This window comes from Oncorhynchus keta, chromosome 3, assembly GCF_023373465.1.
Source record: "Oncorhynchus keta strain PuntledgeMale-10-30-2019 chromosome 3, Oket_V2, whole genome shotgun sequence".
NCBI classification, from domain to species: domain Eukaryota; kingdom Metazoa; phylum Chordata; class Actinopteri; order Salmoniformes; family Salmonidae; genus Oncorhynchus; species Oncorhynchus keta.
The window spans coordinates 20194984-20222151 of NC_068423.1; the positions used below are offsets into that span (position 1 = coordinate 20194984).

General features: G+C 41.2%; 1 protein-coding gene across 5 annotated transcripts in view; it reads right to left on the bottom strand.

Moving 5' to 3' along the window:
* LOC118368597 (protein quaking-B-like) overlaps positions 1 to 27168 on the bottom strand; it is a 40464-nt gene that overhangs the window by 13191 nt on the left and 105 nt on the right. For all 5 annotated transcript variants that reach the window (XR_008089384.1, XR_008089388.1, XM_052492620.1 and 2 more), the window contains exons 1-4: positions 26574 to 27168; positions 13279 to 13430; positions 6728 to 6844; positions 794 to 937 (exon numbers count right to left, since the gene is read on the bottom strand). The exon at positions 26574 to 27168 is cut by the window's right edge. Coding sequence is in view for 3 of the 5 variants with exons in the window: in XM_052492620.1 (XP_052348580.1) it covers positions 794 to 937; positions 6728 to 6844; positions 13279 to 13430; positions 26574 to 26727 (567 nt within the window). In the remaining 2 variants the exon portion in view is untranslated. The remainder of the gene's footprint in view (positions 1 to 793; positions 938 to 6727; positions 6845 to 13278; positions 13431 to 26573) is intronic.

Below are 27168 nucleotides of genomic sequence, written 5' to 3' on the forward strand. Positions count from 1 at the left end.
AAAAACCTCTCAGCCAACAGTTAGTTTTAAGTTTCCCCTGCAAAACTCTTGTTGGAGAAATGGCTTTTTCCTAAGAAGCTATTTTTGTAAATGTTTTACAATTCCAATTTTAAAACAATCACATTAAGGTACTTAATTGTTACCCAGAAATAATTTGATATTGAGATAAAAACGTCTGCAATGGACCTTTAACATGTGTCATTATAACCTCTCTGGTGTTGATACTGCACCCTGATTGGACAATTTAAGAGACAGGGGCGGGACAGAATAAGTTCACAGGGGGCATTAGTTATATTACTGTAAATCAATGCAGTGTGATCTGAGAGTTCGTTTGAGGGTTCATAACTACTCTATTCAAAGTTGAATTTCAGTAGAGCAACATTGTTAGCATTGTGTGAGGTGTGGGGAGATGGTAGGAGGCTAAGAGAATGGGAGAAATGTTGAGGACACATGGAAAGAGTTGATGTGAGAAAATAGAGAGAGAGAGAGAGAGAGAGAGAGAGAGAGAGAGAGAGAGAGAGAGGAAGAGGGAATTCATTAAGTGTGAGGAGTGAAAGGAGTGATAGAGTGAAGAGAAAGTGTGAACAGTCTCTCCATTCATCCCCTAATTTCACATGCATTACCATGGTTACGCCTTTATACATGCTGCCTGGCGAATTACCCAACTCCCCAACACACACAGACACACACACACACAGAGACACACACACACACAGAGACACACACACACACAGACACACACACACACACACACACAGACAGACAATTATATCATGAAACTCTTGGTACTCACAGCTGGTACGAGCAGTTTCTTGACCTCTGCGGTAGCTCTTTGTAGTTTGATCTGAGCTCTGTTGTGTGAGTCTTCCACTGTGATGAGAACATGAAGTTCCTCACTTAGGTGTTCCCAGTTAGGTTTCCCTCTGTTCAGCTCTTCCTGATACACATAGAACACAATAATATTACGGTGTGTGTGTGTATTTGTGTTTGAGTGTGTATGTGAGCATCTTCCTTCATCCATAGAACATGTTTACGTTTCCCAGAAGACTGTCCACATTGGCTTCAGTTCTGTAATGACACGGTAAGACCAGAAACATGTGACACACCCATAAACTAAATGTCAGTGTTTAAAACTCAACCATTAGGTATTTAGATTTGCCATTGTGGCTAGATTAAACGTGATACAGTCATCTTTTTCCTGTCGGGTTCCAACCAGGAGAACACCTATATCTCCTAAGTGTTCAGATTTGAAACAATAGCGTTTACTTTCCTACTGTCCTGTGGTCCTAAAACAAATGTATGCCTTTTATTCAGATCAGTGTTAAGAATGTCTGTCACCTTACCTACCTATAACTGAACGGGACATTTGATTCAATCATTCTTTTCAAATCGTCGAGTGCTCTTGTTACTCGACTGTGTAGAGTTCCTTTCCTTGAAGTCTCTCAGAGTGAAACAGACGCGGTAGTGGGCTCATTATCATATTTCCCAGCGTCCATTGTTTCAGGTTGATTTTTTTCTTGTTTGTGATGAAATATTCAAATTCTTGGATATCTTCCCTCTGGCTGGATTCTGATAGGAATTACTAATCCCTTCACAAACCAGCGTACTGTTAATTACAGGTCTGATGTGGCCCATTATTTTCAGACCAAAATGTCAAGGATAACGAGGCCATAACTAAAGGCCTTATGAAATGTATAATATGAGGTCATAAAGGGTTTAGTTTGAATTCAAACACATTCACTTAAGCAATCACTTAGTGAAGGCTTCAAGAATAGATGTAATTGAACACAAGAACCATGTCTCTGTCACTAACAAGCACAGTCATTAGTGGGTATCTCTTACATTCCCTCGAAAGGCATGCTGGGAAATAGGAAATTAGTGCTTCACACCCAGTGTTTAGCGTTTAAAACCTGAACGTCTTGTGCTGAATAAATGTGTTCATGTGTTTAAAACGTGTTACAAGGATTAAACACGTTCTGGTGTTTACAATGTAAACACTGTGATGCAGTTTCACTGGCATTCTAAATGCCTTGAGGTGTTTAAAACGTGTTACAGAAGAGCGTTTAGTTATGTGTTCAGATCCTAAACACTTGGTTTTACAGTGTAGCCATTTCATTGAATAATCCCCCTCATGAAGGTCAAAATGTCTACCAGGGATGAAACGTTTAGTCGGTTTCACGATAAACCACGGTATTACGCACCCATCATTAAAACTGTGTTTGATTACCACGGTTTGAAAAACTCTGTCCAGCATCAACCAAAGTCTGCAACAGTCCGACGCAGGCGCAGCAACGTGGGTTTTGTTTTGTGTGAACACGACACCTTGTTCTGCTGCTGTATGCGTCATGTGTCTGCAGACTATTTGTCCATTAAACACGATAACAAGGTTCTGTAGTTTAGTCACCCAACCAACACATTTTCTTCATTTAAAATCAGGCAGTCGTCAACTTGGTTGTAAAAGTGTTTCAACAGGAGAAACACTATAGATTCCTCTACCAGACTCCTCTACCAGACTCCTCTACCAGACTCCTCTACCAGACTCCTATACAAGACTCCTCTACCATACTCCTCTACCAGACTCCTATACAAGACTCCTATATAAAACTCCTATACAAAACTCCTGTATTTATGTCAATTGTTGGGCTCATTGCAATTACTATCACTGTCTTAAGACTCATTTGTATTTATGTAAATTGTGCATGGGGTCATTGCACATGCTCAAATGCAACACAGAAGATAGACTGTGTGTGTGTGTGAATAATAATAATTATAATGTAATAATAATAATAATAATAATAATACATTTGCTATTCCCTTGTTTACAGAGATGGGCGTGCAGCAGGCAAACCCAGTGATGCTACTGGTCCATCCTCATCTACAGCTGTGACACAGACACTCCAGCAAGCATTTAAAAGGCAGGCTGCTTATGCACCCACGTCAAAAAATACACAAGACCTCACTGCAGCCCTTTCATATTACATTGCAAAGGACATGATGCCATTTCACATTGTTGAGAGGCCTGGCTTTCTGTGGCTGATGAAGGTTGCCGTGCCTCACTACAAAGTGTCGTCACAAACATTATTTTCCATGACTTAAATCCCAAACCTGTACAACCAGGTTAAAACTGATGTTGGAAAAAGTTTGGCACAAGGCACATGGTTTGCTGCAACTACTGACCTCTGGACCAGTGAAATCAGGGGGGTGGTTCGACCCTACATCAGCTTCACTATCCATTACCTCACCCCAGACTGGAACAGGAATCAAACTGCCTGGGAACACAGTTCTTCCCAGAAGATCACTCGGCTCACATCATCAGAGAGTTTTTGAGAATATGCTGGAAGACTGGGGGGGATCAACAAGAAAGACCTGGTCTGCGTTACCACAGACCACGCAACAAACATGATCAAGGCTTTTGAAGAGTTCCCAGATCTGTGGTTTGGGTGCTTTGGCCATCATTTGAACCTGGCCATCTCAAAGACTCTGACAATTCAGAGAGTTGACACAGCAGTCAAGGCCTGCGTCATCTGGTCCAAGGCTTCTCACGGAGCTGGAAGAGAAGGAGAAACATACCACAGAAAGCTCTGATCCATGATGTGGTAACCCAATGGGGATCTACACACAAGATGCTTGAGCGTTTCCTCAGCCAACAGCAGCCGGTCTGTGCGACACTGGCTGGAGAAAGAGGAACATGGCATCTGATGCCCAAGGATGCCTACATTAGTGTCATGGAGCAACTGTGCCAGCTACTTGAACCTCTGAGACAGTTTACAGATGCACTTGCCTCAGAGACATGAGTGACACTGTCAGCCATCAAGCCTGTCCTGGACCACATCACCTGTGATGTTCTGGTGGAAAAGGATATGGAGCCAACCCTGACCAAGGAGATGAAAAGGATATGGAGCCATCCCTGACCAGGGAGAGGAAAAGGATATGGAGCCATCCCTGACCAAGGAGATGAAAAGGATATGGAGCCATCCCTGACCAAGGAGATGAAAAGGATATGGAGCCATCCCTGACCAGGGAGATGAAAAGGATATGGAGCCATCCCTGACCAGGGAGAGGAAAAGGATAAGGAGCCATCCCTGACCAGGGAGATGAAAAGGATATGGAGCCATCCCTGACCAGGGAGATGAAAAGGATATGGAGCCATCCCTGACCAAGGAGATGATACGGAGCCATCCCTGACCAAGGAGATGAAAAGGATATGGAGCCATCCCTGACCAGGGAGATGAAAAGGATACGGAGCCATCCCTGACCAGGGAGATGAAAAGGATACGGAGCCATCCCTGACCAAGGAGATGATACAGAGCCATCCCTGACCAGGGAGATGAAAAGGATACGGAGCCATCCCTGACCAAGGAGATGATACGGAGCCATCCCTGACCAGGGAGATGAAAAGGATACGGAGCCATCCCTGACCAGGGAGATGAAAAGGATACGGAGCCATCCCTGACCAAGGAGATGAAAAGGATATGGAGCCATCCCTGACCAAGGAGATGATACGGAGCCATCCCTGACCAGGGAGATGAAAAGGATATGGAGCCATCCCTGACCAGGGAGATGAAAAGGATATGGAGCCATCCCTGACCAGGGAGATGAAAAGGATATGGAGCCATCCCTGACCAGGGAGATGAAAAGGATATGGAGCCATCCCTGACCAGGGAGATGAAAAGGATATGGAGCCATCCCTGACCAGGGAGATGAAAAGGATATGGAGCCATCCCTGACCAAGGAGATGAGGGAAGACCTTAACAACAGATGCAAAGAGAGTCATGCACATGGCTTGTTTCATTGACCCCCGCTTCAAAAACGAGCTTTGTAGATGAGCCTGAGGCTGCCAAAGTTGACACTGACAGCTGTGTCCAGGAGGCCTTGAAGCTGACAGCTGCACAAGTCAGGGAAGAACCACAAAGCACCAGCAACACCTCCACCACCAACACCCCCACAGCGGCATCGGAGGGGAAAGGCCTGGCTGGGTTGTTGAGGAAGATCACCTCTCTGCTGCCTTGTTGATCAGATTCCGACCACCCCAGAAGATAAGAGTGAAAGAAGAGATCAAGATCTACCTGTCTCTGCCTCCCATTCCAGCAGAAGAGGATCCACTGGTGTGGTGGAGGGGCCCTGCATCAGAGCTGCCTCACCTTGCCAGGGTTGCCAGGAAGCTTATGTGCATCCCAGCAACCAGCGTGCCATCAGAGTGTTCAGTGCCAGCGGGCACATTGCCTCCTCTCGTAGATCACTACTTAAACCGGACAAAGTAAATATAATGCCATTTTTACGTGAACAAATATGCATACATACAGGATGTTAGGCCAGCAGCACCTTGCTTCTTCATGAAGGAGAGAACAGACATACAATCAGCGCTGTTCATTTGATTTGTTTACATATTGTGTGTTGTTATTTTAATGTCAACACATGCACATTGGATGTGTTTACAGATGGTTGTAATTGCTCTTATATGCACATTGGATGTGTTTACAGATGGTTGTATTGCTCTTATATGCACATTGGATGTGTTTACATATATGGTTGTATTGTTCTTACATGCACATTGGATGTGTTTACAGATGGTTGTATTGCTCTTATATGCACATTGGATGTGTTTACAGATGGTTGTATTGTTCTTACATGCACATTGGATGTGTTTACAGATGGTTGTATTGCTCTTATATGCACATTGGATGTGTTTACAGATGGTTGTATTGCTCTTACATGCACATTAGATGTGTTTACATATGGTTGTATTGCTCTTATACGCACATTGGATGTGTTTACAGATGGTTGTATTGCTCTTATATGCACATTAGATGTGTTTACAGATGGTTGTATTGCTCTTATATGCACATTGGATGTGTTTACAGATGGTTGTATTGCTCTTATATGCACATTGGATGTGTTTACAGATGGTTGTATTGCTCTTATATGCACATTGGATGTGTTTACAGATGGTTGTATTGCTCTTATATGCACATTGGATGTGTTTACAGATGGTTGTATTGCTCTTATATGCACATTGGATGTGTTTACAGATGGTTGTATTGCTCTTACATGCACATTGCTTTACTTGTGTTGCTATTATATGCACATTTGATTTGCTTACTGAAGGTTGTGTTCATTAAAACCTGCACTAGGGAAACTTGTACCTCTCCTGGCCACATGGTGCAATCTTTAATGTTATTACTTTGTTTATGGGCACAAAATGCATAGTGCTGCTAATGCTATTGTTATTGGTTGGTTTTCAATATAGAACTTGGTGAAATGATTTCAGTCTGTATCAGTACTTTTTGAACATTTCCAGCACATTAACAATACTGCGATAATACTGATAATACTGATTATACTGATAATACTGATAACTGTGATCATTTTGGTCACTATAATCGTGATATAACATTTCCATACCGTTTCATCTCTAATGTCTACCCACTCTTTCAACTAATTTCCACATCTCTCCATCCCTCCCTCTTTGTTTCTCTGAGGTATGTAATGGGTGTATTCTCATGAGGTGGATGGAATGCCGGCTGCGCTCCACCTGCCTTTAGCTTCTCCACTGTAAGGCTGACCAGAGAACCTAAACCAGCAGAGAAACATACGGACCCAGCTCTATTCACCTCTACTCCACCACTCTACTACCAAAAAGAAATAAACATGCTGTGTGTGTGCGTGCATGCTTTCGTTTGTGTGTTCAGGCTTGCATCTGTGTGTGAGCGTGTGTGTGTACACATACCTTCTTCTTGTCTCTCATGGATCCTTTTCCTCGTACCATGATCTTACAGCCCATCTCCGCCTCCAGCTGTTTGGCTGTTAGGCCCCTTGGACCCAGTATCCTACCTACAAAGTTAAACTAAACACACACACACAAAACACACACACACACACACACACACACACACACACACACACACACACACACACACACACACACACACACACACACACACACACACACACACACACACACACACACACACACACACACACACACACAGAGAGATACATTTTAAGAAGAAGAAGAAGAAGGGCCAGGAGTTGGTCTAAGTTGGTCTTTCCATGAAACACTCCTGGACCTGGTTGGTAACTTGGGTCTAAATTGGCCTGGCCATGAAATACTCCTGAGCCTATGACGGACATCGCTCATCCATATATTTATATGTACATATTCTTATTCATTCCTATACACTTGTGTGTATACATTTTTATGCTGATGATACTGTTATTTACTGTTGTGCCTCGTCTCTTACAAAATCTTTCCTGAACATGTAAACTGCTTTTTATACTGTTCAACATACCTTGTGTCAATTGAAGCTTATCCTTAATACTGACAAAACTAAAATAATGGTGTTTTCTAATGCAAGAAATAGACCTCTGAACATTTCACCTATTACTACCTGTCAGGGCAAGGAGATTGAGGTTGTAACCTCATATAAATATCTTGGAATTTTAATTGATGATGGCCTCTCTTTTAAAGTGCATATTCAAGAACTTACAAAAAAATTTAGGCTGAAATTGGGATTTTATTTTAGGAATAAGGCCTGTTTTTCTTTTGAAGCCAGAAGGAGGCTAGTATCAGCTACATTTATGCTTCCGCTCAGTGTTTGAGATCAATTGACACTCTTTACCATGGCACTTTGAGATTTATTTTAAACTGCAAAACCCTTACACACCACTGCACTTTGTATACCAGTGTTGGCTGGCCTTCTTCAGGCTCAGTCACTGGTATACTTTTATTTACAAAGCCATTTTGGGTTTACTACCTTTTTATTTGTGCATTTTTATTGTTCAGAAATGTGGTGGGTACTCTCTTCGTTCGCTGGACTTTATCCTGCTAACTGTTCCAAATGTCCGAACTGAATTTGGTCAAATGTACTCTGTGCCATCGTCTTGGAACACCTTATAAAATACTTTTAAACTGGAAGAACTTGTTTTTGGTGTTTTTAAATCACTGATTTTAATTTGCTGTTATATTATCTTGTGAATTTAATGGTTTTTACTAGATTACTTGTAGTTTTTCATGTTGTCTGTCTGTAATTTTTTTGTAATGACTTGGTGCTGCCTATCTTGGCCAGGGCGCTCTTGAAAATATATTTTTATTTTTTTATTTTACCCCTTTTTCTCCCCAATTTCGTGGTATCCAATTGTTAGTAGTTACTATCTTATCTCATCGCTACAACTCCCGTACGGGCACGGGAGAGACGAAAGTCATGCCTCCTCCGATACACAACCCAACCAAGCCACACTGCTTCTTAACACAGCGCATCCAACCCAGAAGCCAGCCACACCAATGTGTTGGAGGAAACACGTGCACCTGGCAACCTTGGTTAGCGCGCACTGTGCCCAGCCCACCACAGGAGTCACTGGTGCATGATGAGACAAGATATCCCTACCGGCCAAACCCTCCCTAACCCGGACAACGCTAGGCCAATTGTGCATCGCCCCACAGACCTCCCGGTCGCGACAGAGCCTGGGCGTGAACCCAGAGTCTCTGATGGCATAGCTGGCGCTGCTGGCGCACCCTTAACCACTGCACCACCCGGGAGGCTGAAAAATATATTTTAATCTCAATGAGCCCTTCCTGGTTAAATAAAGGTTAAATCAAATAAATAAAAATAAAATAATGTAGTTGTTGTGAAATTGTTAGATTACGTGTTAGATATTACAGCACGGTCAGAACAAGAAGCACAAGCATTTCTCTACACTCGCATTAACGTCTGCTAACCATGTGTATGTGACCAATAAAATTGTATTTTATTTTATTTGGCCTGGTTGGTAACTTGGTCTAAGTTGGCCTGGCCATGAAATACTCCTGGACCTGGTTGGTAACTTGGTCTCAGTTGGCCTGGCCATGAAATACTCCTGGACCTGGTTGGTAACTTGGTCTCAGTTGGCCTGGCCATGAAATACTCCTGGACCTGGTTGGTAACTTGGTCTCAGTTGGCCTGGCCATGAAATACTCCTGGACCTGGTTGGTAACTTGGTCTCAGTTGGCCTGGCCATGAAATACTCCTGGACCTGATTGGTAACTTGGTCTCAGTTGGCCTGGCCATGAAATACTCCTGGACCTGATTGGTAACTTGGTCTCGGTTGGCCTGGCCATGAAATACTCCTGGACCTGATTGGTAACTTGGTCTCGGTTGGCCTGGCCATGAAATACTCCTGGACCTGGTTGGTAACTTGGTCTCGGTTGGCCTGGCCATGAAATACTCCTGGACCTGGTTGGTAACTTGGTCTCGGTTGGCCTGGCCATGAAATACTCCTGGACCTGGTTGGTAACTTGGTCTCGGTTGGCCTGGCCATGAAATACTCCTGGACCTGGTTGGTAACTTGGTCTCGGTTGGCCTGGCCATGAAATACTCCTGGACCTGGTTGGTAACTTGGTCTCGGTTGGCCTGGCCATGAAATACTCCTGGACCTGATTGGTAACTTGGTCTCGGTTGGCCTGGCCATGAAATACTCCATGACATTTTTAATTGGTAGCACTGGTGCTCATAACTTTAAGTTGGGTGCAGAAAATATGATTTACCGTTATTGAGATGTATCCTTTATTGGGCCTATATTCAAACTACTTTGCAGCACATGCTGTGCTCTAAAAACAAATATGTAAAACTACAAACACATTAGTATATTACAAAAGCTCAAATGTTCCTACGAATACATAGTATTGACGAGTCATTTGTGTAATATTAGTTTTCTATATTGTGTAAAATCACTATTTGTGGAAAAAGTACCGAATTGTCATACTATAATAGAAAATTACTCATGTAAAAGTTATCCGGTAAAATACTGCTCGAGTAAAAGTCAAAGTATTTGGTTTTTAAATATACTTAACGTTCAAAAGTAACAAATTATTTAAAATTATTTAAAATTCCTTATATTAGGCAAACTAGACAGCGCCATTATTTGTAAAAAAAAAAAATATGGATAGCCAGGGGCACACGCCAACACTCAGACCTAATTTACAAACAAAGCATTTGTGTTTAATGAGTCCACCAGATCAGAGGCAGTAGGGATGTTCTCTTTATAAGTGTGTGAACTTGACCATGTTCCTGTCCGGCTAAGCATTCAAAATGTAACGAGTACTTTTAGGTGTCAGGGAAAATGTATGGAGTAAAAAGTACGAAAAGTGAACGAGAGAAAACAGATGCGTCATAGCGTGTCAAATTAGAAAGCAAGTCTATTTTTATTGTGTCTCCGCGGAGCAATGCTTATAAAATAATCAGATCAATTGCATGGGTTGTTTGTAGAAAAGAGTTTGAGGAATTGTTATGATCTTCCCTATGCTAAGAAGTCTAAAGATGTAGTTTAAAATGTATTTGGGCTGTAAGCCAAGGTTTCTAGGTGAAATCAGCTAAACATTTTTGAAAATAATCGCAGCCTACCTGGGTTGACTTTGATCGTAGGAATATAGCCTAGGAAAGGCTATGGCTGGAAAACTCAAGAAACGAGACGAGCAAAATTCTTCAGAAACTGCTCGGGTGTACAGTGTTGCCAACTTAGCGACTTTTTCGCTATATTTAGGGAGTATTCAGACCTCTCTAGCGACACATTTTCAAAAAAGCGGCTAGCGAAAAAATCTAGCGACTTTGTTTGGTGTTATTGGAGACTGACGTGAAAGCACGTATCATACTCTTCTCAATGAGCAGCAGGTGCTGCCGTGGGCCCCACTCCCGTCCCAAAGCACTCGCAGGCAGCCTAGTCCTCACGCAGCAGTCCCTCCCAGCTGCAGTCAGAGCAGGAGATGTTCACCCCTCCGCATCCAGACTGCAAATGAATCGCACATGCGGGGAGACGCCGCTGGCTGATCCCGCCTTGGCTTACATTCAGGGCGGGATGTAAATGTAAAAAACTCACAAAAAAAACAACAAAAAATTAAATAAAAAACTAAGTAACTCTGCCAGAGTATCTCTTTTGGGTCACTTTTGCCGGTCCCAAGCCCGGATAAAGGAGGAGGGTTGGAATTGTGACATAAAAAAAAACATGAATCGACAGAAGAAAGTTCATTTGTAGTTCTAAACATATTTAGGGTGTTTTTTACTCCCTTTTTGTCTCTCCCACAGAGTTATTCCTCTCTCCTACAGCGTCCATCACAAATTACATGCACATGGCCAATTATGCAAATTTGGCGATGACGTCATTTAGCGACTTCTAGCGAGTTTTAGGACAGCCAATAGCTACTTTCCTTACTGAGGAGTTGGCAACACTGCGGGTAAGCTAACATAACTGTTTAGCACAGGCAGGTAAGGTGGCTCCAGTAGAACATATAAGGGAGTCAAAAATAACAAACAATAATTCACAAGGGCTACATAGCGAACGTAAAAATGACAACTGTTTACAATATATTATCCTTACAATTAAGTGTGTATCCGTTGCGCAGTGTGTGAATGAACGTTTCCACTATAGTAATGGCGCAACTATGACGCTAATGAGACTGCATTCTCTTTTTTCCCTCTAAGGCACACGGAACAAAACTGTACAGTGAAGCCTTATCATTACAACAATTATCTGGGAGATATTTTTCATAGTTGCAGTGCTCCCAAAATAAAACTCCCGTTGGCGCATGAAAATATTTTGTCGCACTTTAGAGCGCGTGAGTCAGGAATAGGTCATTGTTTGTTTTGGCAGGTGGTGGTGAGGCCAGACTCTCTTAACCTTATCTGTCACTGGAGCTGAGAGATTAACAAGACAGCTGCCTCTCTTCTCGCTCTCCTCTTTCACACCCGTTGTGTCTGTCTTTATTTGTTTCTCTGACCCCTACACTTTTATACGGATGTGAATGCATTCTCTTCCTTCCCAAAATAACCCCTTTAAAGCGAGCGCACACACACACACACACAGGGGATATTCTAATGTATTTTTAGCCCTGATCTCATCTGTTCCATCGGTTTGTGTGTCCTGTGTGTTTGCATGTGTCTGTGTGTGTTACCAGTGGTTACACTGTCCATGCTATTTGGGATCCTTGGACGTCCCATCTCAGACGTTACCCCATTGAAGTTTAAATTTAAAATGGTCATTGTAAACGTTAAGGTCGGAACTTCCCAATGATCCCGGATAGCAGTAACCGCGGTTATATTGTCATTTTATCATGTGAAGGAAGAGAAGCTTCTGTCATTGAAGTTTGTAGCAAATTTGAAATTTGACTTTGGAGAAAAAGAATGATACTGAGCAGAACTGGTCAACCCAGGGTGTCAAAACCCCTCTGAAATTTGACGTTTGGAGCAACGTTGACTTTTAACATTGGAGTAACATGGATAAATGTCTAATTCTGCAGTGAGACTGTGAGAGCTTGTTGGTCGTCACCCCTATCTGATGTCCTCAGCCATACATTCTAACCCACTTTTATAAGGGCTGGGAGCTTAGAAAGCAGCCCTTTACCCTTTACTGCCTCCCTCATCTATGTTAACCAATCTGGATGGACCAGACATGAGTAAGCAACATGGTGATGGCTCTACCATAGAAATAGAGGTCAATGATGGCATAATGGTTGGACTGGTGGCCCTTGCAAGTATACCCATAGGAGCAGAGCTACATTGAAGATGTCGATGGCTAAGACAATTCTTTTCAAAAATTGGAGCAGCTGGTAAGGAGCAAAGTTAGGTCGGAAATATACAGCTTAAGACAACATTGTCAAAAATCTGGGACCAGAGCTGTTACTAACTACCATCCCATTGTTGCAAAGAGTTATGGGATATTAGCATGCGGTTGTCTTAACATCTTTGACATCTTCAACCTAGGAGCAAAGCAGGAAGTAAAATCAGGAAATGTACCCATCAATTTGTGTGGTGATTTGTTGAATCAACGCAACTGACATTACAGAAAATATATTCTAATATAATAATATATAATAATATAAATAATATATAATATATGCCATTTAGCAGACGCTTTTATCCAAAGCGACTTACAGTCATGTGTGCATACATTCTACGTATGGGTGGTCCCAGGAATCGAACCCACTACCCTGGCGTTACAAGCGCCATGCTCTACCAACTGTGCTACAGAAGGACCATTGCATGAGCCACATCAGTTAGCATCATTTGAACAAAAATGATACCTTACCATGGAAATTATTGCATCACAATACCAGGCAGCCATTGTGAGTGTACTCATGAGTTTACCAGTGAAATTGCAAGGGTTAAAGGTCCCATTCTATTCATATCGGCTTTACCTTACCCTCCAATGGGCTGGACGTTTCTGTTATGGAAAGCGATAGATATTCTGTTATTCATTTAGACACTGACATAAAGACATCTATAACGGTTGAAAAAAGGTTTGTCTACTCACGTCGGGGTACTCTTTAACGGGCACGTAGAGCTTCTCCTGCAGCTGAGCCACTGGACCAATCCCATCAGGCAGCTCCTCGGAGTCCCGCCCCTCGGCAGCCACACCGCCATTCATTGAGTCGTTATACATGTCCTTGCGCACTCTACCTATCTCTGATGGAGGGAGAAAGAGGGCGAAGAGAGATTGGGAGAGAGAGAAAGAGATTGAGAGAAGGGAAGAGAGAGAGAGAGAAAGAAAGAGAGGGAAGCAGGTAGAGCAAGAGGGAGGGAGAGAAACAGAAAATAAATTAATAAAGTCAAGCACTACAAAATAAAGACGGAGACAGTGTGTGTTTGTTTAAAGCTGTCTGACTCAGACTTTCAATATTGTTGCATGATGCATTACTAACAGCATGCCAACCACTATAATAACCTGCTAGGCTAGACGCACACACACACACCACACACATACCCCTGTGAAATAACTATGGCCTGACGGAAGCTGAGTGATAACTAAGTGTGAACATAGTTATAATAACTGAAACTATAATTATCTAAAGCTATATTCACAACAGCTATACGCCACTAATAACACACCTGACCTCACACGTACACCTGGTCACACACACACACACGCACACACACACACACACACACACACACACACACACACACACACACACACACACACACACACACACACACACACACACACACACACACACACACACACACACACACACACACACAGGGTTCTAAAAGTGCGGCCAATTTGGGAGAGGGAAAGGGGATGCTTAGTCAGTTACACAACTGAACTGCATTCAACCGAAAGGTGTCTTCCACATTTTACCCAACGCCTCTGAATCAGAGAGGTGCGAGGGGCTGCCTTAATCGACGTAAACATTATCGGCGCCAGGGGAGCAGTTGTTGTTGGGGGTACAGTGCAACTAGGAAAAATATATTCTAGATAATAATTGTTTTAATGATTAGGCTGTGCCGTACTGTTGTTTCCGAGTGCCCGAGAGAAAATAGTGCAGATTTGATAGTGTCATGGTTGCACCATTACTACAGTGGAAACGGCTTGCTTGTGACCCAACCAAGTAAAAAAAACAACATACCAGTGCAACATTTTTATCTTCCTCGCCGGGACCTCATTTTACATTCATAAACCAGGTCGTGGGCAGTTCTAGTGAGCTCAGTTGGTAGAGCACGGAGGTGCAGCGCCAGGGTTGTGGGTTCAACTCCCATGGAGGACCAGTACGAAAAAGTATTTTAAAAATGTATGCACTCACTACTGTAAGTCGGTCTGGATAAAATGTAAAACTGCTCGTGTGTCGTTAACCATTTGTTTACACTTTGTTCAGTTATGTTACCTCATTGGCTAGCTAACAACCTGGCAAGTTTATATCCAACCATTTTGGGGAACAGAAAAAAAGTAAGCGATAGCTTCTTCAGGAGATCAACGACAGAGCGAAAGAGGCGAAGCGAGAGGGATAACTGGGCCCAAACTCTGTCTTCTCCAGCAGATGGCGTTTTTCACCACAGACCAAGAGAGGAGTTTTTGTATGGAGGTCAGGGAGAGTGTAAAATTTGGTTGACAAAAAAAATATTGGCTTATTTGCTACGTGTGGCTTAGTTGATTGAATAGAAGTTTCAAAATGATTAGGGTTTTACGAGTGTACTGATATAAGTAAGAGATGTGACATACTGGAAACTGTGAAAAAACACATGTGCCTGGTCGTCACTAGTTACCTCAGCCACAAAGTTATAAACCCCACCTATTTCCACAATTTCTCTTCTTAAAATTGGATTTGAAAGCTAACCTTAACCACACTGCTAACCTTATGCCTAGCCCTAAACTTAAATTAAGACCAAAAAGCAACAGAAGAAACATGCATTTTTACGATATAGCCAATTTAGACTGTGTTTGTGGTAACTATTGGAAACCGTTGTTCACAAGCTTATCTGCCCTCTCACTGGCTAGAGTGGTCCCACCTAGGGGTGTTACGGTGACCATATTAGCGCCACAGCGGCAGTCATGAGTCATGACCACCATAAAACAGAGTTTGATGGCCTCTATTAAAAAGAGGAGGGTCCCTCTATACACTAGGCCTACTATATTTACTTATCAACTTTACTACTATTAAGCACATTCCTTCGCTTTACAACAGGGGTATAGCTTACCTGCCTGGCATGCAAATGAACCACGGGAAAAGCATCCTCGATTCTCTATTTATGTGCATAAATTACATGTATTTTATTCCCCGGCCCCTGTTCAGAGACAGGTGCATGATAATGGTCCATTCTAAATCAAAACTTATTTTACACATAAACTAAATAATGTATGTAAAGACAATATTAAATCAAGAATAGTCTGGTGGGTGACAATATTATTGTTTGTGAATGATGCATTATCGCTTGCGGATGATGCATTATCGCTTGTGGGTGGTGCATTATCGCTTGTGAATGGTGCATTATCGCTTGTGAATGATGCATCATCGCTTGTGAATGATGCATCATCGCTTGTGAATGATGTATTATCACTTGTGAATGATGCCCAGTGTGTGCATTAAGGCAGGAAACTGTGCATGCCTATTTTTTTGTGACTTATAAATTATAGTCACACACCTCATGTAGCCTAGCCCACAGGCCTATATGTTGATACGGTTTGCATCACAACTAAAGTGGCTAAATAACTTCTAAAAATTAAGTTAAGTTTGGGGAAGACAATTTTCACCATAAAAATGCACCTTTATAATAATGCATTACATGCATAATCACATTTGCGGTCGTTTTGAGAATGGTCTTTTCCCGCTAATTGATTGCATTTTGGAACATTTGCTCTTACTGTCGTGTGCGCATTGCTGCGCTTATAATATGAAGAAATAGCCTAATAGTTTACCAGCATTTTAAGCTAAGCGTTCTGATCTGTTGCATCAACCTCATTGCTTTTAAAAGATTGTTTGATGCGAGTGGTTGTATTAATTTGGAATCTATCGCGTTCCAATCAATCAATCAAATGTATTTATAAAGCCCTTTTTACATCAGCATATGTCACAAAGTGTTATACAGAAACTCAGCCTAAAACCCCAAACAGCAAGCAATGCAGATGTAGAAGCACGGTGGTTAAGAAAAAAAACCTAGCTAGGCAGGAACCTTGAAAGAAACCTAGTAAGGAAACAGGATCTGAGGGGTGGCCAGTCCTCTTCTGGCTGTGCCGGGTGGAGATTATAAAAGCACATGTCCATTTCAGGACAGATTGTTCTTCAGGCTGTTCAAACGTTCATAGATGACCAGTAGGGTCAAATAATAATCTGTGGTTGTAGAGGGTGCAACAGGTCAGCACCTCAGGAGTAAATGTCAGAGAGAGAGAGAGTTGAAAACAGCAGGTCCAGGACAAGGTAACACGTCCGGTGAAAAGGTCAGGGTTCCCTAGCCACAGGCAGAACAGTTGAAACTGGAGCAGCAGCATGACCAGGTGGACTGGGAACAGACAGTTGTCCCGGAGTATATTCCAAATATTTCTTTCTCGCACAGAAGGACAAGTAGCATAGGTCAACTTTTGTACTATGGGGGATAGTAGATTTACATAGGCTAGTGTTTTTTCTGTTCGTTAGGCTTACTCATCTTGTTGGCTGATGAAAAGTAAATGTGGACAGTTCTTTTAACATCTTCAATATGTGCCTCGGAATTCGATTAGAAGGACACACGCAGTTGCGTCTCTGATGTGTCTGTTTTCACTTGTAGCCTACTTTATAGCTGAGATACCTGTGAGAAGGATCCGATCATGTGACAGGCATTGGCTAATAAGAATTGAGATATCTGAGAGAGCCATGTGAGTGAGAGGTGCTTCGGAGCACGGCGATTGGCAGTCAGGAGAAGGGAATTATAATATTCAGCCCAAGGGCACAAAGTGCCACTTTGGCCGCAAAAGGCATGGATTTTTTTAGGGAGCATTACAGCCACACAAGTGGGATGCCACCAGGAAATTCGAGGATGGGTCAAATTGTGAATGAGAGACTGATGAAGTGTGTGCAGCCTGCAGTGTTCATGCCTTTCATGTGACTCTTTACAAATCATAATTAAAGTCGCATCATCATCAGACTTAGAATGTTTTAAAAATCAAAACATATAGCCTAGCGATTCAATCACAACTAAAGTTGCATAAATAACTCTTAATTAAGCATATAGGAGAACCTGTTTCTTTGTTAACGCACTCCTTTTGTTAACACATTCCCTTAGAAATAAATATAAAATAATGTCAAGGAATTCTAAGCAAATTGTCTGCTAAATGAACTAGTGTAGCACACAAGCATATGGCATAGCCAGAGGGACAAGTCAGAGTATGATATTCTGTTCTTCTGAAATAGACTAGATTTACTTCATATCATGTTTCTTTAGACCGTTTAAAAATAAATAATGGATTTATTGTGATGGTGTAGGCTATATTAAATGTATTTATTAAAATGTAGATGTTCCACTGGTCTGCATCAGTGGCTTTTAGTCTACGCGAGGAAGCCGGGAGATGCTAAACGTATTTATGTTAATTAATGGTAAATTACCATGAGACCGGCAATTATTTGCTTGACAATCACCAGCTGACACAGCCCTAGTCCCACCAGATCTTGCCTCCTCCCGACTGCCTTCCATTTTTGAAGACATTTATTTTCAATGTTAGAGCAGCCACTATAGCGTCTGGTCAATATAATCTGTGTCAATGATCATAGCAATCAATGAACAGCAGATCTTTTGCATTTTGTCATCACAAACCTGACATTCTTAAAGAGAGTGTAATATGTTCATTGCAATGCAATGCATCTCAATAGGAAAATAGTGAGGTGCATACCGACAAAACTGTGGTTATATGTAGAAACAATCAAGCCTCAACTTGATAAATCAACATATTCCCAAGCAACTGGGAGAGGGTGAGCAATCAATTTTGTACAACAGTGAACCAATCAGTTTGTAAACAGTGCAGCAACACGAACCCAACAGATCATGGCCTCTGTCAAAGGAAAGGACAAAGGGCAACTTGGAATGTAAACGAGAGTAATGAACAGTTAAATGCTCTCCGGGAAAACAATACTAAAGTTCACCGTGCCCACCAAAACTAACAAACTGCTACAATCTGTTGTTAAAAAAAAGTAGATTGACAAAGTACTGAGTAAAGGGTCTGAATATCTACCTAAAATGTGATATTTCTGTTTTTTATTTGTAATACATTTGCAAAGAAATTCTAAAAACCTGTTTTTGCCTTGTCATTGTGGGGTATTGTGTGTAGATTGACGAGGGGGGAAAACTATTGAATCCATTTTACAATAACGCTGTAAAGGGTGAAACAGTGGCCTAGGGCACTGCATCACAGCGCTAGCTGTGCTACCAGAGACCCTGGGTTCGAGCCCAGGCTCTGTCGCAGCCGGCCGCGACTGGGAGGTCCATGGGGTGACACACAAATGGTGTCCGGGTTAGGGAGGGTTTGGCCGATAGGGATATCCTTGTCTCATCGTGCACTAGCGACTCCTGTGGAGGGCCGGGCGCAGTGCGCGCCAACCAGGTCGCCAGGTGCACTGTGTTTCCTCCGACACATTGGTGCGGCTGGCTTCCGGGTTGGATGCGCGCTGTGTTAAGGTTGGGTTGTGTTTCGGAGGACACATGGCTTTCGACCTTCATTTCTCCTGAGCCCGTACGGGTGTAGTAGCAATGAGACAAGATAGTAACTACTAACAATTGGATACCACGAAATTGGGGAGAAAAGGGGGTAAAAATTCTATAAAAAATGAAATAAATATATAAATAAAAATAAAGCTGTAACGTAACAAAATGTGGAAAAAGTCGAGGGGCCTGAATACTTTCTGAATTTGTATTATTCCTTGTAAACATAGTTAAGATCCAACAGTGGTTATTGGCGAGAGTGGAGATGGGCTCTATCCGAGGGATCGGGATGGGGGAGCTGGGGGGCATCAGACACTTCCCTGGAGTATGTGTGGTGCCTCCACACATCTCACTTCGGTCTCTCAGTGCACCCAATAGAGACCCACCACGCACTATACTTTAATTCAAAGGTATTGCAAACTGACGAGAGTATTTAAGTGGCAGTCTTTTTCCAATGTATTTACAATGACATAATCCACAGATTTTTGGTACAGTACAGTCGTGGCCAAAAGTTTTGAGAATGACACAAATATTAATTTCCACAGAGTTTGCTGCTTCAGTGTCTTTAGATATTTTTGTCAGATGTTACTATGGAATATTCAAGTATAACTACAAGCATTTCATAAGTGTCAAAGGCTTTTATTGACAATTACATGGAGTTGATGCAAAGAGTCAATATTTGCAGTGTTGGCCCTTCTTTTTCAAGACCTCTGCAATCCGCACTGGCATGCTGTCAATTAACTTCTGGGCCACATCCTGACTGACGGCAGCCCATTCTTGCATAATCAATGCTTGGAGTTTGTCAGAATTTGTGGGTTTTTGTTTGTCCACCCGCCTCTTGAGGATTGACCAAAAGTTCTCAATGGGATTAAAGTCTGGGGAGTTTCTTGGCCATGGACCCAAAATATCGATGTTTTGTTCCCCAAGCCACTTAGTTACCACTTTTTCGTTAAGGCAAGGTGCTCCACCATGCTGTAAAAGGCATTGTTCGTCATCAAACTTTTCCTGGATGGTTGGGAGAAGTTGCTCTCGGAGGATGTGTTGGTACCATTCTTTATTCATGTCTGTGTTCTTAGGCAACATTGGCTCCCTTGGCTGAGAAGCAACCCCACACATGAATGGTCTCAGGATGCTTTACTGTTGGCATGACACAAGACTGATGGTAGCGTTCACCTTGTCTTCTCCGGACAAGCTTTTTTTCCGGATGCCCCAAACAATCGGAAAGGGGATTCATCAGAGAAAATTACTTTACCCCAGTCCTCAGCAGTCCAATCCCTGTACCTTTTGCAGAATATCAGTGTGTCCCTGATGTTTTTCCTGGAGAGAAGTGCTGCCGTTTGCTGCCCTTCTTGACACCAGGCCATCCTCCAAAAGTCTTCGCCTCACTGTGCATGCAGATGCACTCACACCTGCCTGCTGCCATTCCTGAGCAAGCTCTGTACTGGTGGTGCTCCAATCCCGCAGCTGAATCAACTTTAGGAGACAGTCCTGGTGCTTGCGGGACTTTCTTGGGCGCCCTGAAGCCTTCTTCACAACAATTGAACCGCTCTCCTTGAAGTTCTTGATTATCCGATAAATGGTTGATTTAGGTGCAATCTTACTGGCAGCAAAATCCTTGCCTGTGAAGCCCTTTTTGTGCAAAGCAATGATGGTGACATGTGTTTCCTTGCAGGTAACCATGATTGACAGAGGAAGAACAATGATTCCAAGCACCACCCTCCTTTTGAAGCTTCCCGTCTGTTATTCAAACTCAATCAGCATGACAGAGTGATCTTCAGCCTTGTCTTCGTCAACACTCACGAACCTGTGTTAACGAGATAATCACTAACATGATGTCAGCTGGTCCTTTTGTGTCAGGGCTGAAATGCAGTGGAAATGTTTTTGGGGGATTCAGTTCATTTGCATGGCAAAGAGGGACTTTGTAATTCATTTTAATTAATCCGATTACTCTTCATAACATTCTGGAGTATATGCAAATTGCCATCATACAAACTGAGGCAGTAGACTTTGTGAAAATTAATATTTGTGTCATTCTCAAAACTTTTGGCCACGACTGTACATTAGTGGAGTAGGAGCTTAAAATCCCTAAAAAGTAGAAATAAGTACTTGCTTTATGTTTTCTGTGTGTTCTCTGTTAAATGTTTGCCCAGCCTACATGTTCACACGTTTTATATAAAAAACAGTAGGAATTCATACTGACTCTTCCATATACATGAGATGTCCATCACCCTCATATGGCATGTCTGCGAAAATGTTTTTATCTGGTTCTTCAATGACAGACAAGGTTAACTTTAATTCTAAACAAGGCCAACAAAATGAATAAAATTGATAAAAATAAAACATGAATAAAATAAAAGGCCTTGGGTATGACACGACAAGCATGGCACGCCTGTATTTGGGGAGTTCTTCTCTGCAGATCCTCTCAAGCTCTGTCAGGTTGGATGGTGAGTGTCGCTGCACAGCTATTTTCAGGTCTCTCCAGAGATGTTTGATCGGGTTCAAGTCCGGGCTCTGGCTGGGCCACTCAAGGACATTCAGAGACTTGTCCCTAGGCCACTCCTGCGTTGTCTTGGCTGTTTGCTTAGGGTCTTAGTCCACTCTGGAGCAGGTTTTCATCAAGGATCTCTTTTTACTCTGCGCCGTTCATCTTTCCCTCGATCCTGACTAGTCTCCCAGCCCCTGCTGCTGAAATACATCCCCACAGCATGATGTTGCCACCACCATGCTTCACTGTAGGGATTGTGCCAGGTTTCCTTCAGACGTGACTCTTGGCATTCAGAACAAAGACTTCAATCTTGGTTTCATCAGCCCAGACAATCTTGTTTCTCATGGTCTGAGTCCCTTAAGGACCCTGGGACTAAACACCTCCCTCTACAACTGGATCCTGGACTTCCTGACAGTTAATGTTAATTTTTTTTTTTTTTTTTGTAAATATTTTCTTAACTCTTCTTGAACTGCACTGTTGATTAAGGACTTGTAAGTAAGCATTTCAGGGTAAGGTCTACACTTGTTGTATTTGGCACATGTGACAAATAAAGTTGGATTAGACTTGAGACAGGGATGTTCTTTCTCCCCCCTCATGTTTGCACTGGCTATTGAACTGCTTGCAGATAGAATTAAACAGGCCCCAAAATGTAACAGGTATCAGTATTGGCAAACAGGAATACAAACGTAACTTATTTGCTAAAAATCTCCTGATATGACTCACTAATATTGAAAACTCAATGTTCCCCTTGTTAAAAATATTTTCGGAATACTCTAAAATCTCAGGATATAAAATGAACATGGAATTTTTTTAATAAGGGCAATAGGAAAAATAACTCTTGATTTACAGCAATCCTTTAAGTGGACAACAAAAAAATATGAAATACTTTGGAAGCTTAATAAGTGACAACAAACAACAAATATATAAAGATAATGTTGTTGAGTAATGAAATAAAGTTAAGGCAGATCTAATGAAATTGAAAAATCTCCTCGTAAATCTTACAGGTAGAATAAACATATTTAGAATGACATAGCTCCGAAGGTTTCTATATTTATTTTCTGTAATACCAATTACCCCACCGAAGACATTCTTTAAAAAAGTATACATGTCCCTAAATCTGAGTGTGGTTTTAACCTCCCAGATTTGGAGTTATATTAACTCACAACCCAAGGCTTTTACTTACAACACAATAACAACTTCAGAGTTAAGAACACTATAACAACTTCATAGTTAAGAACACAATAACAACTGCATAGTTAAGAACACTATAACAACTTCATAGTTAAGAACACTATAACAACTTCATAGTTAAGAACACTATAACAACTTCATAGTTAAGAACACAATAACAACTTCATAGTTAAGAACACAATAACAACTTCAGAGTTAAGAACACTATAACAACTGCATAGTTAAAAACACTATAACAACTTCATAGTTAAAAACACAATAACAACTTCATAGTTAAGAACACTATAACAACTTCATAGTTAAAAACACAATAACAACTTCATAGTTAAGAACACTATAACAACTTCATAGTTAAGAACACAATAACAACTTCATAGTTAAGAACACTACAACAACTTCATAGTTAAGAACACTACAACCACTTCATAGTTTAGAACACAATAACAACTTCATAGTTAAGAACACTATAACAACTTCATAGTTAAGAACACTATAACAACTTCATAGTTAAGAACACAATAACAACTTCATAGTTAAGAACACAATAACAACTTCATAGTTAAGAACACTATAACAACTTCATAGTTAAGAACACAATAACAACTTCATAGTTAAGAACACTATAACAACTTCATAGTTAAGAACACTATAACAACTTCATAGTTAAGAACACTATAACAACTTCATAGTTAAGAACACAATAACAACTTCATAGTTAAGAACACAATAACAACTTCATAGTTAAGAACACTATAACAACTTCATAGTTAAGAACACAATAACAACTTCATAGTTAAGAACACAATAACAACTTCATAGTTAAGAACACTATAACAACTTCATAGTTAAGAACACAATAACAACTTCATAGTTAAGAACACAATAACAACTTCATAGTTAAGAACACTATAACAACTTCATAGTTAAGAACACTATACCATGGAAGAAAATTAAACGGATCCTACTGTCACGCCTTGGTCATTGTATTTTGTGTTTTTGGTATATTTTTGGGTAGGCCAGGGTGTGACATGGGTTTATATGTTGTGTTTCATATTGGGGTTTGTATTAATTGGGATTGTGTATGATTAGGGGTGTGTCTAGTTAGGCTTGGCTGCCTGAAGCGATTCTCAATTGGAGTCAGGTGATTCTCGTTGTCTCGGATTGGGAACCGTATTTAGGTAGCCTGAGTGCGCTTTGTATTTTGTGGGTGTTTGCTCCTGTCTCTGTGTTGTTGTCACCAGATAGGCTGTAATTAGTTTCACGTTTCGTTTGTTGTTTTCTTATATTCAGTTATTTCATGTACCGCGATATATTTCATTAAAGTCATGAGTAACCTACACGCTGCATTTCGGTCTGACTCTCTTCTTACAACAGACGAACGTCGTTACACCTACAAGAACCAATATCACTCTCTAAAAACAAACCCCTATGGAACAATCCTTGGCTTTTCAGAATTCACCGACAAATTGGCCCACATGGAAAACTAAAGGCATAGAAACCGTAAATGATGTGGTAATAGGAAATACAATTAATTCCATGACAGGATTAAAAAGCAATTTTGGACTGACCAACGTAGACATTTTCTAATATTTGCAACTTAAGTTTTATATTACAACATTTTGACCTGAAAGCTTTTGGACATCAGAGCAATCCTATTTGAGACAGAAAAATATACTAAGATGATAGGTAATGTCCAACTGACAATCTCTTCGAAAAAAATATAAACTATTGGAACCAAGACATAGAAAATGACACAGTTAACTCAAATGTACGCTTATTCCAGTATAAACTAATATTATACAAATTCTACAGCAAAACTTCAGAGTCATGTCTTAAGTGTAAAACTAACAGTGACTCAATGACACATGCCTTCTGGGAGTACTATAAAGTCCAAAAGTTTTAGACAGAGTTAGAAAGTGGCTGTCAGAGGTTTTACAATATACATTTACTTTTAATCCATCTATCTGCACATTTCAAGACATGGCATATGAGGGTGCCGTGAGATACTCAATGGATTGGACAATATTATTTTTAGAGCTTAGATTGAAAAAGCTATTACTTAAATACTGGACCAATCAAATGCTTTATTTTTCTTTTTGAAACTGGCTACAGACTGAAACGTCATAACACAATTTGAAGTCAGAGTGTTACAAGCATTAGAAACAACATTTGGATGTGGGTACGATTGGAACGTAGGTCTGAGCAAGTGTGACGTCATTAATGTTGGTGGAAATGCATGTATGTAAATATTGGTAGAATCAAATGTTTTATCATTTAAATATTTGTTTAGAAATCTGGCTACAGACAGAAACAACATAATGTTGGTGGAAATGTATGTCAATGTTAAGTGGGTTTATTGTGTTTTTGTTTGTCAACAAAAAAAGAAAAGTGAAATAAAACATTACAACAACAAAAAGTAAAATAGCGCTTTTACACAACTTAGAAACCTAATATTCCGCTAATGACTTTGTCATTTCAATGACAGGTATTCGTAGCAACATCTTAGCTTTTATAACAAACTGTCTTTACAGTGTTGCATATTCGTTTCTGGGGCACAGAATGTGTTTTAAAAGTAGCTAGATTTCATATAGGCTGTATATCAATACAATAAAATAAAAATCGTATTTTCTGGTGCTCCTAAATTGTGCTCCCAATAAAAATAAATAATTTAGAGCCCTGCGTATATATCACACACACACACACACACACACACACACACACACACACACACACACACACACACACACACACACACACACACACACACACACACACACACACACACACACACACACACACACACACACACACACACACACACGCGCGGGAAATGTGTCTTGGATGAGACGGCCACAGTAGTTAAAATTGGCACAATAAGAATAATGTGGCTGCAGAATGGAAAGAGAGCTGGTGCATGAGTGTGAGTGAGTATGTGCAGTCTATATATATATATAAAGAGAGAACTCTAGATAGTGTAATGGCAGGTTGAAGTGTAGAGATAAAGCCAAGCACAAATACTTCCCCGGCCTCTCCCCCTCTTGTCTTTCTCCCGTTGTATTCCTCTCAGTCATTTTTACGTTATTTCTCCCCCTCTCCTTGTCCTTTGTCAATATAATCTCATTATTAATTCCACAGAAGATCTCATTGTTTGTTACTATGTTGTTTGACCTGCTTGGAGTTTTTTTGGTTGTTGTGATGGGGGTCCTCTTCAAAGACTACAATCAATCAATCAATCAATCAGCCATACTGTACACACACACACACACACAGAGTTTACTGGCTCTCTATTCACATACATAAAGTCTAAGCACGCTCTCCAAAGTCATTTTCAGGTTGACATCCCGTTGACCGAGTACTGAGCCTCGTGACTAACCGGGATGGGCCGCCACATTCACACCGCCTTGCACAATAGGTCACCGACCCAGACTAACAACTGTCCGTTTGTTCACATCACCAACTGCCTGGTGTGTTACTCCATACATACTCCGTTACATTTTCAATGCTTAGCAGGACAATAAAATGATCTAATTCACAAACTTATCAAGAGAACATCCCTGGTCATCCCTACTGCCTCTGATCTGGTGGACTCACTAAACACATGCTTCGTTTGTAAATTATTTCTGAGTTGGATCGTGCCCCTTGCTATCTGTAAATACATTTTAAAAACTAGAAAATGTGGCCATCTACTTTGCTTAATATAAGGAATTAGAAATTAATTATACTTGTACTTTTACTTTTGATACTTAAATAAATGTAATTGCTAAAATGTACTTTTGATACTTAAGTATATTTAAAACCAAATAATTTCGGACATTTACTCAATAAGTATTTTACTGCGTGACTTTCACTTGAGTCATTTTCTATTAAGGTATCTTTACTTTTACTCAAGAATGACAATTTGCTACTTTTTCTACCACTGCTAATTATAGACCTATCATATTTTTTGGAAATCTTTAAAAATATATATGCATTGTAGGCTAAGCACTTACCTTCGTCTAAGAGCCGCTCCAGGTGAGTGAAGATGCCAGTGAAGTTGGGCAGCGAGCTCATCACCTTCCGGTCTGTCATCAACTGCATCAGGTAGTCCGGGCTGGGCCTTGGTCTGGGTCTTTCCCGGACCTGCTCATTCAACTCACCGACCATTGTCAAACTAACAACTCAAGTTTACCAGCCAAAATCAGGTCTGACGCTCTAGAATGACGCTTAGCAAAAAAAATGATAACTTTAAAGTAAAAGTATGTCCAAACTGCTTCCTCAAGCCCCAGCCTCCTCCGATTCTGAGATTTGGGCACACACCGCTCAGAAAAGGGGAAAGCAATAACACGATGCGATTTGTAAATATATATGTTTTTTAACTTCGCTGGGTTGGATATGCCTAAACTATAGTTAAAGTTAGTTAGTTAGTGTCCCCCGTTGCTTTAAACTAAGTTTCTTCTCCGCAGTTTCAGTCAGATAGGCGTGTCCCCAGTAACAGCTCGCGCTCTCTCAGTGTCCGCGACACACACTTAGCCACTTGTTTTCTCCGGTTTACGCCTCCTCGCTCATGTCGAGTGTGTTGGTATTCAGACCCTGTCATATGACCAC